Source organism: Bos mutus, chromosome 28, assembly GCF_027580195.1.
Source record: "Bos mutus isolate GX-2022 chromosome 28, NWIPB_WYAK_1.1, whole genome shotgun sequence".
Lineage (NCBI taxonomy): Eukaryota > Metazoa > Chordata > Mammalia > Artiodactyla > Bovidae > Bos > Bos mutus.
This window is the reverse complement of record NC_091644.1, coordinates 8367607-8380343: the sequence shown is the minus strand read 5'-3', so window position 1 is coordinate 8380343 and position 12737 is coordinate 8367607. Positions and strand designations below refer to the sequence as shown.

The 12737-nt window shown below is 39.6% G+C and overlaps 1 protein-coding gene across 2 annotated transcripts in view; it reads left to right on the top strand.

Annotated features, from left to right (window-relative positions):
- Positions 1–12737, top strand: part of PARG (poly(ADP-ribose) glycohydrolase) — a 111434-nt gene that overhangs the window by 45205 nt on the left and 53492 nt on the right. For both annotated transcript variants that reach the window (XM_005900605.3, XM_070364592.1), the window contains exon 9: positions 2498–2655. In XM_005900605.3, coding sequence (XP_005900667.1) covers positions 2498–2655 — 158 coding nt within the window. The remainder of the gene's footprint in view (positions 1–2497; positions 2656–12737) is intronic.

Sequence of the window (12737 nt, the reverse complement as noted above, 5' to 3'; positions counted from 1 at the left end):
GTTGGTTTATTATTCATAATTGTCCTCCTGTATTTCTCGCAACAGTAGCTTGAGTTTGCCTCTGTCTTTCATTTCTAGGGCCAGCCCCTTGGCTGCACAGATGCTAGCCAGGTTTCTGCTAACACTGGTGATCCACAGGAGCCCTAGGGACAATTTGGGTGGAGCAGTTCCTGAAGGTGTAGGATGGTCCCACACATTGCAATTTGTCATTGGAACACCCCAGAAAACACAAACATAATCTTTGGGGTAACCAAAAGCCATGTCCAAATACCTGATTCCAAATGTTGAGTGTTTTTCAGTGTGCCGTTATTTGTTAGCATTATACTGTGACATTTCCAATTTTACATAGCAATAATTTCACCTCATTAGTTCATTTTACAACTCTTCTTGTTTATATTGGAAGTTATTTGCTTGCTTATATTTCATGTTCGTTCTTTTCTCTTTTTCTCCTTGGTTTTTCCCCTAGGTCATAAAATTTCTCACTACCTCTTGGAGTCTGCCCCTTGTGAAGACTTTCCTACCTCTCCCAGCCAAAGTTAATCATTCCTGTATCATTCAAATCATCCTTAGCACGTTATTGTGTAATTTATGTCTTTATATATCTCCTTCCCTACATTATATTCTTCCTGAAGGGAGATCATCTTTGTCTCCCAAGGTCTAACATAAAGAAAGATAGCGCTAAGTCATGTCCGACTCTTGTGACCTATGGATTGTAGCCTGCCAGGCTCCTCTGTCCATGGGATTATCCAAGCAAGAATACTGGAGTGGGTTGTCATTTCCTTCTCCATAGTGCCTAACTAAATGCTTCTTTAATTCACTGCAGTTCATAATTGACAGAATATAATCTGTTTTGGGGGCTTCCCTAGTAGCTCAGCTGGTAAAGAATCCACCTGCAATGCAGGAGACCCTGGTTCAATCCCTGGGTTGGGAGGATCCCCTGAGGAAGGGATAGGCTACCCACTCCAGTATTCTTGGGCTTCCCTGGTGGCTCAGATGGTAAAGAATCCGCCTGCAGAGCGGGAGACCTGGGTTTGATCCCTGGGTTGGGAAGATCCCCTGGAGGAGGGCATGGCAACCCGCTCCAGTACTCTTGCCTGGAGAATCCCCATGGACAGAGGAGCCTTGTGGGCTATAGTCCATGGGGTCACAAAGAGTCTGACACAACTGAGTGACTCAGCACAGCACAGCCTGTTGATAGGAATCACTTTCTCCTCTGCTCCTTCCTTCATGCTTTAGAGAGAAGGTGTATTTGATGGGATATGTATTCAAGAGCACCCAAGTTGTAATCTATAACAACTCAGGTGGTGGAACCAAAATCCGATTCATGGCTGTCATCTTCTTTCCTGGCTTAGAACTGTTTGCCCTTCTGTTAGTGTGTTAACGGGGAGAACGCTTTAGTCTTGTCCTCTGTCCTCAACTACAAAGTAAACCTCTGCTGTGAAAGTTAACATTTCAGTTTGTTATCCAAATATATCTTTGGCAAGTTACATTGTGTATGTTGTTAATGAGTTATCATATTAGCATTCAAAATAATGTACATATTAATGTTGATTCCTGTAATATGATCAGGACAGTTCTCTCTGCCTGTTGTTTTGAGATTAATGCAGATATCCACGATTCTTTCTGGATCTTATTGAAGGGAGAAGGAAAAGCACCTCTAAATATCATATTGGAGCATTTTGAAATTTAACAGCTGATATGTAAATTGGCTTTCCCAACATGTCTTTAAAACCATACAGTTTAAACATTTAAAATAAAACCCACTGAACACAATACTCATGTAGAATATGCTAAAAATAAAAGGTAAGTTAACCTGGATTTGGTACACCTTGAAGACATATCAGACAAAAAACTTGAGGGAAAAATGTCCTGCATCTTCCTTAACTTGGTTATGTAGGAAATGCCTATGTTGTTGCAAGTTATATGTAAATAAGTCTGTATACGCATTTTCCATTAATTGCTTTAATAAAATTAGGTTTGGGTCTTTTAAATTGTCAATGTGAAGTGTGATTCAGAATTAGAAGGAAAGTACTTATTTATTGATTTATTTTCCATAGATCATTTTATTTTGGACTGAAATAGAAAAATTAGTCTGTCCAGTAATCTTTAAATGAGAACAAAATTTAGCATATGCAATAATAGCCAACCTCAGCATTACATTTTTCTCTTCCATCCTGTAATTTTTCATTACAAGGTAATGTGTTTTTACTTCTTACTTGCTAAAGGAATCTTGTTTGTCACTAATACAAGTAATGTTTGTGTTCTCTTCACTGTCGTTATTATTGATTAGAAATCTGCACTTTGTCAAACAAATACATTTTCCTAATCATCCTTAATGAACTGCCCTTGACTTCAACAGTATTGCTGATTTAGGGATTCAGGAGTGTCCTGAAATTATTTCTACCTTATTTAGCAAATGCAATTTGGTGCCTCTGCTTTTGAAATTGCTAAACTAATTATTGCTCTTCTTGTCTGTATTTCTTGTTTCCTCTATCAGCCAATACCACTCCTGAAACAGAAGATGAATCATTCCATCACAATGTCACAGGAACAGATTGCCAGTCTTTTAGCTAATGCTTTCTTCTGCACGTTTCCACGACGCAATGCCAAGATGAAATCAGAGTATTCCAGTTATCCAGATATTAACTTCAATCGGTATGTTTTCAGAGAGCACCTTTTTAACAGTAAAATACAAAAGGTTGGCATTGAGTGATTTGCCACACATTTTATTTACAATTATATAATTTAATCTTTATAGTACGATGAATTAAGTGATACTTTTGGCACTTTGCAAGCAAAATGATTAAAATCCATCGTTACAAAACGTGCTTAGGGTCCAGGAGCCAGAAAGTGACAGAGATAACGTTTGATCTCAGGTCTGTCTTACTCCAAGGCCCTTGTTCTTTCTACCCTGTCAGGTTGTCCTTCCCCTCTAAGGGCCCTGGATTCTTCATGCCTGTTTGATGTGATTATTTATTCACCGGGTGTTTGTTGTACATTATATTTCTTGTATGCTGAAATAATTTAAGGCTGCACCTTTCTGTAAAGTGAAAGTGAAGTGAAGTAAAAGTCGCTCAATTGTGTCCAACTGTTTGTGACCCCATGGACTGTAGCCTGCCAGGCTGCTCTGTCCATGGGATTCTCCAGGCCAAAATACTGAAGTGGGTAGCCATTCCCTTCTCCAGGGGATCTTCCCAACCCAGGGATTGAATCCAGGTCTCCTGCATTGCAGGCAGATTCTTTACTGTCTGAGCTACCAGGGAAGACTCTGTAAAGTGTGAGTTAAAATTGACTTTCACTTTTTACAGATCTGATTAATTTATTAATGTAATGTTTTTAAAAGACAAAATAATGTTTAAATTTTTCTTAAAGTAGTATATTGTGAAGATATTGATAAAATTTCAGATTGTAGCCATTTCCCCAAATTATCACTTTCTCCATGATTTACACAAAAACATTGTAAACTCTTCTTGGCAAATGAATGTAGTTGTTTTTCTTCCTACACCCTCCCCTCCCCCACCCCTCCAATCTCTGTTTTTCACGTGAGAATTATCTTCATGGGGTCTGTGAGTAGAATGGGAAGTTTCCCCCAGTGTCAGGAGCAGGCCTTCAGAAAATCGTTACAGTACATGCTCCTCTTTCCCAGACGACTGTGTGTAATCCCCTCATCTCCTGCCCCTGAGGGGTGGGGCAGAAAGGACAGGGAGCAGAGGAGATGCAGTCAGGGAGCAAAGTTACACGACTTTGCTCAAAGTTGACAGAGTTGTTTGCTGTTCTGTGTTTGTGTTCAAAGTTCGTTGGCATGGTAATGCAACTTCTTTTAGTTTACCTTTTTGATGTTGTCTCATTAAAAACTTTATTTCAAGTTAATTTAGACATGTAAAAATGTTGCAGAAAAAGTACTGAGAATTCCTGTATATAACTCACCTAACTTCCCTTTATTGTAATGTTATTATGTAACCATAGGAAAATTATCAAAGCCAGGAAATTAATATTGGTATAATACTGTTAACTGACCTTATTTTAATTCCAGCTGTTTTTCTGTTCCAGAATCTTCCCACTATCCCTCGTGGCATTTACAGTAGTCCCCTCTTATCTGTGGCTTGCTTTCTATAGTTTTAGTTACCTGTAGTCAACTGCAGTCTGGAAATATTAAATGGAAAATTCCAGAAATAAAAAATTCATTAAGTTTTAAATTGCACATCATTCCGAGTAGCATGCTGGAATCTTGTACCGTCCCACTCCCTCCCGTCTGGGACTTGGATCATCCCCTTGTCCAGGATATCCCACCTCTTAGTCACTTAGTAGACTGTCTTGGTTATCAGATCAACTCTTGAGGTATTGCTTTGCCTGTGTTAAAGTAACCCTTTTTCTAATTAATAATGGCTCCCAAGCACATGAGTAGTGATGATGGCAATTTGAATGTGACAAAGAAGAGTTGTAAAGTGCTTCTTTGCATGGACTTGTGAAGGTGAAAGAAATTCATGCTAGTTTTGCTGTTAGAGTCACAAGTTATGGCCACTCTGCCTGAAAGTGCTTAGTTAAGATGGAAAAGGCATTAAATATGCACAAGAGGATATTTTGAAAGCAAGAGACCACATTCACGTAACTTACTATATTGTTATAATTGTTCTACTTTTTATTAGTTATTATCATTAATGTCTAACTGTGCCTAATTTGTAAATTAAACTTTATCATTTGGTGTGTAAGTATAGGAAAAAAATACAGTATACACAGGGCTCCATACTGCCCCGTGCTTTAGGCAGCTCCTGGGGAGTCTGGGATTCCTGGCAGGTAAGTGCTGTAGTTTTCCACGTCTCCTCTACCCTGTTCTTCAGTTTTTCCTTTTCTTTCCTGATGTTGACACTTTGAAAGACAGCTCATCAGTTATTTTGTACTGTGTTCTTCAACCTGGGTTTGACTGACGTTGTCTTCGCAAGTGGAGTGAGGTCGTTGCATTTTTGACAGAAATTCAGGAGATGATGTTGTTCCTTTTCGGTGCGTCGTGCCAGCGGGCTCTTGATGTTGGTCTGTCTCACTGCTGGCGATCAGTGACCTCACTAAGGTGGTGTCTGCTGGGCTCTTGCACTCACTGTACAGTTACAGACTCTTTCTTTGGGATTAATGAGTATCTTGGGGTGGGGGTAGGATTTGTTGACTGTGCAAATGTTTCATTGTGTTTCCCCCACTATCTTTAGCGTCCATTGGTGGATCTCGTCTCTAACAGTTACTACTGCAGTGTTTGCCTAGTGTGGTTCTTTTATTTCTCTCTTTTCTTCTACATTCATTGAAATTCTGTTGTAAAGATGAGCTATCCCTTCTTACCCAGTTTTAGTATCAGAATGGATTTACATATATTTTATTCTGTGAGTTAATATTCCATTTGGCCATTAGGGCTCCTTCAGGTTGGCATCTGTGTTCTTTTAAAAAGCCCCCAACCTTTTTTTTTATTAAAGTGTTTTTTTTTACCTTCTGGCCTCATAAGGTACCAGGCTCATCCTATATTTTCTATTACCCAACTGTAAAATCGATCATTTTCTCAAGGAACCCTGGTTCTCCTTGTATTGGAGAATGGTACTTAGAGACTCAGATCTAGTTTATAGGTGTGCTCAGTGTTACTAGAACGTCACTGTTTCTTCTTCTTCTTTTTCCTTTTTTTTCTTTTTTCTGGTCAAGCTGCACAGCTTGTGGGATCTTAGTTCCCCAACCAGGGATCAAACCCAGTGAAAGCACCAAGTACTAACCACTGAACCCACCAGGGAATTCCCATAGAGTGTCATTGTTTCCAATGCCACTTACTTTATATAGACAGCATTTCTGACAGTTCCACAAGGCAGTGGAGAAATGGGGTCACAATTCTTTGCAATGACGTAGAAAGTTATCCCAAATGCTTCTCTCTCTTATGATGAAAAAAATTCTAAAATTTATCTTATTAGTACTTAATATAAATTTTTATTAAAAGTAACACACTTTGGTATGTTTATTCTCTTTTACTTTATTTCTTTGGCAAATGAAAGTAAAACATTTGAATACAGGAATACTTATTATACTGTAATAATTCTTAGACAATATTTGTAATGCTTTCAGACATTAAAATATCAATGAAAATCTCTGTTTTTGCATACAGTTTTTTCACAGCAGTACTAAGGAAGAGTGAGACAATAAATAATGAAAGATTTGAATAAGAGAGTTTCTTTAAAATATCAATAAGATTGTATTCATTTTATATCCTATCTTCTTTGGCTGTGTAAATGCCAGTTGTGAAGGGAACATTTTTAGCCTGACTTCCCAAATTACTGTTTGGCTACTCTTGAGAGGATGGTGTTTCGTTCTTTAGCTGAGCTCATGTATACAGTGAGCGCTTGCGGTGCGCTCCGGTGTGCTGAGTGCCCCTAGGGCGCGAGGAGAGGGACGGCCAGTGGCTGATCGCTGGGCCTCCTGTCCTTCACACGGCTTTCACTCCTCTTTGAAACCTTACCTGACACGTGCCTGTTTCTGATAGTTCTTGTCCTGCCAGGATAGATGTGCTTCTACTCTGGCTTCCTATAGTAGCCTGTATGTACTTATGTAGTATAGCGGGCGTCCCCACCCCACTGGGCCTCGGACCGGTTCCGGTGCATGGCCCGTTAGAAAGCGGGCTGCAGAGGAGGTGAGCGGCAGGCAGGTGAGCAAGGGCAGCTTCGTCTATTGCAGCCTGTCCCCATCACACGCGTCACTGCACTCTACCTCCTGTTAGGTCTGCGGTGGTGTTAGGTTTTCATGGGAGTGAAACCTGCTGTGAACTGCCTGTGTGAGGGGTTTAGGTTGCGTGCTCCTGATGAGAGTCATCCCGAAACCATCCCCCTGACCAGGTCCGTGGAAAAGCTGTCTTCCACAAAACTGGTCCCTGGTGCCAAGAAGGCTGGGGACCCCTGCTATAAAGAATAGGAGCACAGCATTATGACACTGTACTAGAGAAGAATGTAATCGAATAAGGAAAACCTTCCTTGAGGAAATAACTTTTGAACTAAGTATGAAAGAGTGAGCAGGAGTATTTTTACCAAGGGAGAAAGGAAAGTTGATTGCGTGCTGGGCAGAGGGACACAGCATGAACAGGAGCTGTGGAGGCTGGACGGGGGCTGGACGCAGCCTGCCCAGGGGCTGAGAACGCCAGTGTGGCCGCAGCCTGCAGGGAGAGGAGAGGCCGCAGAAGTAAGCTGAGGCCAGGAGGCTGTGCTGGGGAGGCCGTCCTGAGGCAACGGGAAGCCGTTAAAGGGCTCGATATAGGGGAGAGGGGGGCCGGTGCACCTGATTCGATTTAAATTTTGCAAAGTTTGTTTTGACTACAAAGGGGAACTGAGTGGAGAGGGGCCAGACAGTGGAGGAGACTACTGCAATGCCACAGGAAGGAGACGGTAGCCGGACTAGGGTAGTGGTGGAGGTGAAGCTAGGGAGGCTTTCGGAAAAGAAGCCAGCGTGGTGGTGGTGGGTCGGGTTGGCGGGTGTCTGCGGGGAGGCCCCAGGGCGCTTCCTGGGTTTGTGCGGGCAGGCGTGTGCCTTCAGAGTTGGCCTGCGTTTCCTGCTGCACCGCCCACCTGACCCTGTTATCATTGCTTCCTTAATCCTTTCAGTGGGACAGAGAGCTTATCTGCTCTGTTCTTTGTTGTTTTCACAAAATCTTATGCACTGTAGTCCTTCAGTGAACCCCTGTTGAATAACTGACGGTAGACTTTATAGGTGAGACACTGAGAGATCGAGTGACTGGTTAGGGGCGGTGTGCTGTGACTGTAGCTTCGTCGGCCTGATCTCAGCCTGTGGCCTTTTACTTTTCAAACTGCATTGTATTCTTAGCAATTATGAGATGTTTTATCTTTAAGCCACGTATAATTAAACGTTTTTTACCTTTGATTTCTTTAGTATTTGGGATAGGATTAGGAGAAAACAAAGAACCTTGGTATCTGCAATTGTGGTTGTATAAAGAACCTGTTTATTAAATATAGCTTTTGTGCCTGTTTGAAAAATTATTAAAGAATTTTTCTTTACAAGTAGACTCACTGTTAGTTATGAGCTATTTATCTCTCATAGATTTTCTTTTTTAATATAGAAAAGGAAATGGTCAAATTTTGTATGTAAGTAAAGAAGTGGAAATTTAATTTTGTCAGAATATAATTATCTATTTCCATGAAGAGTATTATAGTAATAAGGATTCTCCAAGGAGTAAGTAGCCTGTTTATTTGGAATAAATGTTTGGTCAGCTCTAGGATCTGTCAGAGATGCTATGCATTATGAAATTTCTATCTGGAATTCCAAAGACAATCCCAGTGATTTTGGAGTTGTTATTCTGAGTTTTGGTAAGAAGTAGCTCTAATAATGGTTTAGAATTAGCGTTTCAGTGACCACTTAGAGTTTGTTTCTGTAGAATGAATAGTCAGCTAGTAATATATGTTGATGAGTCCTAAGATAAACCTTTGATGTCTTAGTTATAAACTTTCAGTTATAAATCTTCTCAGAAGATTCTTTGATTTAAACAGATTTAAATTTTTTGATAAGAATTGTGAATCAGTTCAGAAAGCCTCTTTTCTCGATAAGTTATTTTTAAACTGTATTATGGGTATTTTTAAAGATAACCCAACTTCAGTACTTAACAGTATCTGGTTTTTCTCTTTTTTTCACCTGTTTAACCAACTTTGTTTTTCCCTAGAATATTTTAAAGCAAATTCCAGACATTAAATTTTACTCATTAAGAATTCAGTATTTAAACTTATCACAGATAACTTCAGTACTATATCTTGGTTAAATGTTTGTAGCCCTTTTCTCAGAAAAGCTTAAGGTTCTCTGTTGGTAACTATAAATATACATTCCACATTAGGTAAAACAAGAAAAAGCATAAGAAAGGGAACAGATGTTATGTGTGGTTAGAATCAGTAATTGTAGGTTTTTAAAAGAAATAAAAAACTGTATATAAACTGCGATGTCAATTATGTTAAAATATCTATCTCTTAATATACTTTGTGTTTATACCTATACATAATAAATGTATGTGCATAGAAAATGGACTGACAAGAAAATGAGTCAAAATATGATTACCATTGGGTGGTGAGATAAACACGTTTGTACACATCTGTATGTTTTCAGGTTGCTTTTATAATGATCATATATTAATTTTTTAATCAGAAGAAAAATCAGTTAAATACGGGAACAAGTCAATTCTCAGAAATGGTTAATAAAAGAGTAGACAGTTTTTGTAATTTGATTTCGAGAGTAGAATCCCACAGAGATTTTGAGCCTTTCCAAAATAGCTAGTGTGGGTAACTTCTTCCTTCCTGATTGTAGCCCTGTAAACACAGGATCTTTGCCTCCCCTCACTCTCGGTTGACCATTCAGCATGTAGAGGAGACGCAAGAACGCAGGGCCCTCTGATGGCTGCAACGCCGACAGCCTTCCGTCCTCAGCAGTAACATGGACTGTAGGTTTGGGATGACTGACAGGTAGAAGTCAGGAGGTCTTAGGAAGCCTTGACTTCTGTGACTTCTCATTTCCTGCTGCCATAACCAGAATTTATATTAATTTTAATATATGCTTTATTTTTAAAGCATCTTTGTTTGTCATCAGACTTTTGACAGGAGAATGCTGGTCTTGGCACCATCCTGTTGTCTCTTTTCATTGTGCATGGTGATTTATCCTGAAGACTGAGCTTGTTGGCTCTGAGTGTCAGCATGTTAGGCTTGATGGGAAAAGAGGCTGAGCCATTTTTCTTAATGAAGAGAATATGGATTAGAACAGTGTGTTTTATGTAAATAAGTGTTGATTTTTTTTTTAAGCTGGGCATTATGTAATGACTTATTCTATCCTCTACTTAGCATTATCTGAAGTTTTTGCATAAAAATGTCAAATACCTAGTATTTATTAAGTGCCTGCCATGTACCAGTGACTGTACTATTATTTTTTAATCTTCATGTCAGTCGCTATAAATTCAATATTGTTTTCTTATTTTTCAGATGAGGAGTTGGAGGCTTAGAGAGGGTAGTTCATGTCACCAAGTTAACTGGTGTAATTGGAGTTCAAAACTCAGGGCATGGTTGGCCGTTTTTACCTCACAGCTAGTCAGAAATTCACCTCATAGCTAGTCAGAACTATCCTCAGAAATAATCCTTGATCTGTAAGAATTCTTTCCAATCTAGAATGACCACGAAGGAAATAAGCTTACAGCATCCCAGTCGCATTTTTATCAAATAAGAGTTTAAGTAGCAGAAGTGGGACTTGAACACTGTCTTCTGTTCAGACTTAGTGCTGTTTCATTATGTCTCACCTCCTCCCAAGAGCAGATGCTCTGAGTGTGCTCCAGAAATGAAAACAACCAATAGTTCCCCCTTTTTCTTGTGGCTTATGGATAATCAAGCACCTAATTTGATGAGCCATTTGGTGAGCAGATTATGGAGCATTTTGTTGTTGGCATGATTTCTTTTTTGCCATAGTTGCTATTTATGATTATAGTTTCTGCCAGTTGGGAGCTGTGTATGTGTGTATTTTGTCTTAAAAGGCTGGCTAGTTAATTGAATAAGAAAAATGGTAAGAGTATGTGATAGAAGGCTGACGTCAATAAATTGAATAAGTCTTCCCTTTTTTATTTATTGTTGTGTTTTTCCAGCCCTGTTTAGTTATGTTAAACACCCCTGACCTTTTCCCCTGCTTGCCTTTCAGGGTCTAAACATTCTTATAAAGGCTTCCAATGTGATTAGCATTGATGCTTCTGAAATTGCTTAGAAACTGATGGTCAGAGATTAATTGTAGGTTGCAGCAGTGGTCAGCCCAGGAGGCTTTTACATCTGTCTCTTCCCTGGATTGAAAATGCTGCCGGGGCCATATGGCACACTGCTTCACAGCAAAACCAAGAATGACTTTCTGGCTGGGTTCCGGATTATCATTTGCTTCCACTTTAAAGTGGAGGTTGTAGTGCTTTGGGTTTGATTTATTGTATACTAATAGGATTAATCCTTAACTTGAAATCACATGGGAGTGTGTGTGTGTGTGTATCTAGAATCCAATTCCAGTAATGTTATCAGTATTCCATTCAGGGAAAGATTTCATTAAACTATGTTTTTCTTTATATGTATGGAAAGAAAAACAGTTAATACGTAGCTGACCCTTGATTGACTTACTGAAAATAAGAAGTTTTGTTAGAACGAAAGGTCTAAGTGGCCTTCTCCGTTTGTTTCCTTTGATAGTCTGTAGTTATTACTCGGTTAAATGCTGAAATGTCTTCCCTGCATGAGGAGGGGTGGTATGGCCTAGTTTGCGTGCATTCTCACATGTACGCCTGTTGGCTCAGAGTGTGACTTTAAATATGTATATATCCAGGGACTTCTCTGGCAGTCCAGCGGTTAAAACTGTGCTTCTGCTGCAGGGGATGCGGGTTCAAGCCATGGTCTGAAACTAAGATCCTACATGCCGTGTGGCAGAGCCAAAAAACCAAAAACGCCTTGGGCTTGAAAATCTAAAGTAAAAAAAAAATAGTATCGAGGAATTAAAAACATCTGGGTGGTGCTTGATGATTACGAGAAGATCTCCGTCTCTGAATCTCTGTTGCTTTCTGTGTTTGTCGCTCTGAGTGTGTTTTTCTGTGAGTTTCTGTCTCTCATGCCCTCCCTCCGTCTCCAGCCCAGTCTCTGCTCTTTCTATTCGCTCCGTCTTGCCAGCCCCATCTTTCTGTCTCTCCCTTCCTCAGGCTCTTTCCTTGGTACTTTTGTCTCTTCCTCCCCCTGCAAGCGCTGTCCTTCAGATAGTACGTTGCTTTGGTAGCTTTCAGTTCTGTAGAGTGCCTGTGTTTTTACGTTATTTTTACTTGCTGCCTCATTTATTTAGGTGGCTATGCACAAATCTACAAATCACAATCTGAGAATTGATGCAAGAGCTTTAAACCCGCCTCATCTTTGCCGTTCTGCCTCCTCGTTCTGTCCCAGACCTCAATCCCCACACACTCCCCCATCAGAAAGCTGGGAAAGCATATTTGGTTACACAGTGATTTGAAATTAGAGCAGTGAAGGAAAAGAATGTGTTGAGATTCTGTTTGATTTGTGCCTGTAAGATTTGGACCTGAGAAATAAGCAGTAGTGCTCGTTTGTAGTGGGTGATAATAACAGCCATACAATCCTTCCAGGAACGTCCATATTGCTCGGGTAATAAATCTGTAGTCCCAAGAGTCTCTTAAAGTTAATAATTTGTCATCATGGTTATGAAGTATGTCAACTTTTATGTAATTTTATAAACAACTGACCACATACTGAAGCTCGGGATGCCTTTTATGTTAGGGGGAATTATTTCTTAAGGGCAGTAGTCATTTTCACTCACTATGCAACAGTTCTGTGGAAGAGGAGCTTTTTCCTCTTAATTGAATTGAATACTACATCAATTCATCTCTTAAAAAAAAAAAGGTGAAAGCTGCCTTTATAGTGATATTTATCCTGCTTCCCTCTACTAAGTGATAAACCTTGCAAAGGGATTTTGCAATGGATCCCAAGGTATTCATTTAGTAAATCATATTTATTTGATACAGGATGTTTAATTAAACTGCCAAGTGGCTCCTTCATTTTGACTATCATTTTGATTTAAACAAACTCTATTCTGGCTGACATATTGCAGAAGAAACCAAACTGAAACCTGTGTTCTCATGGATTCTTCCAGCAGGCAGCTAGATTTTTAAGAGTATTTTTAATAAATATTTTGGAAAATACCTTCTTTTAGAAGAGTAAAAATTATCA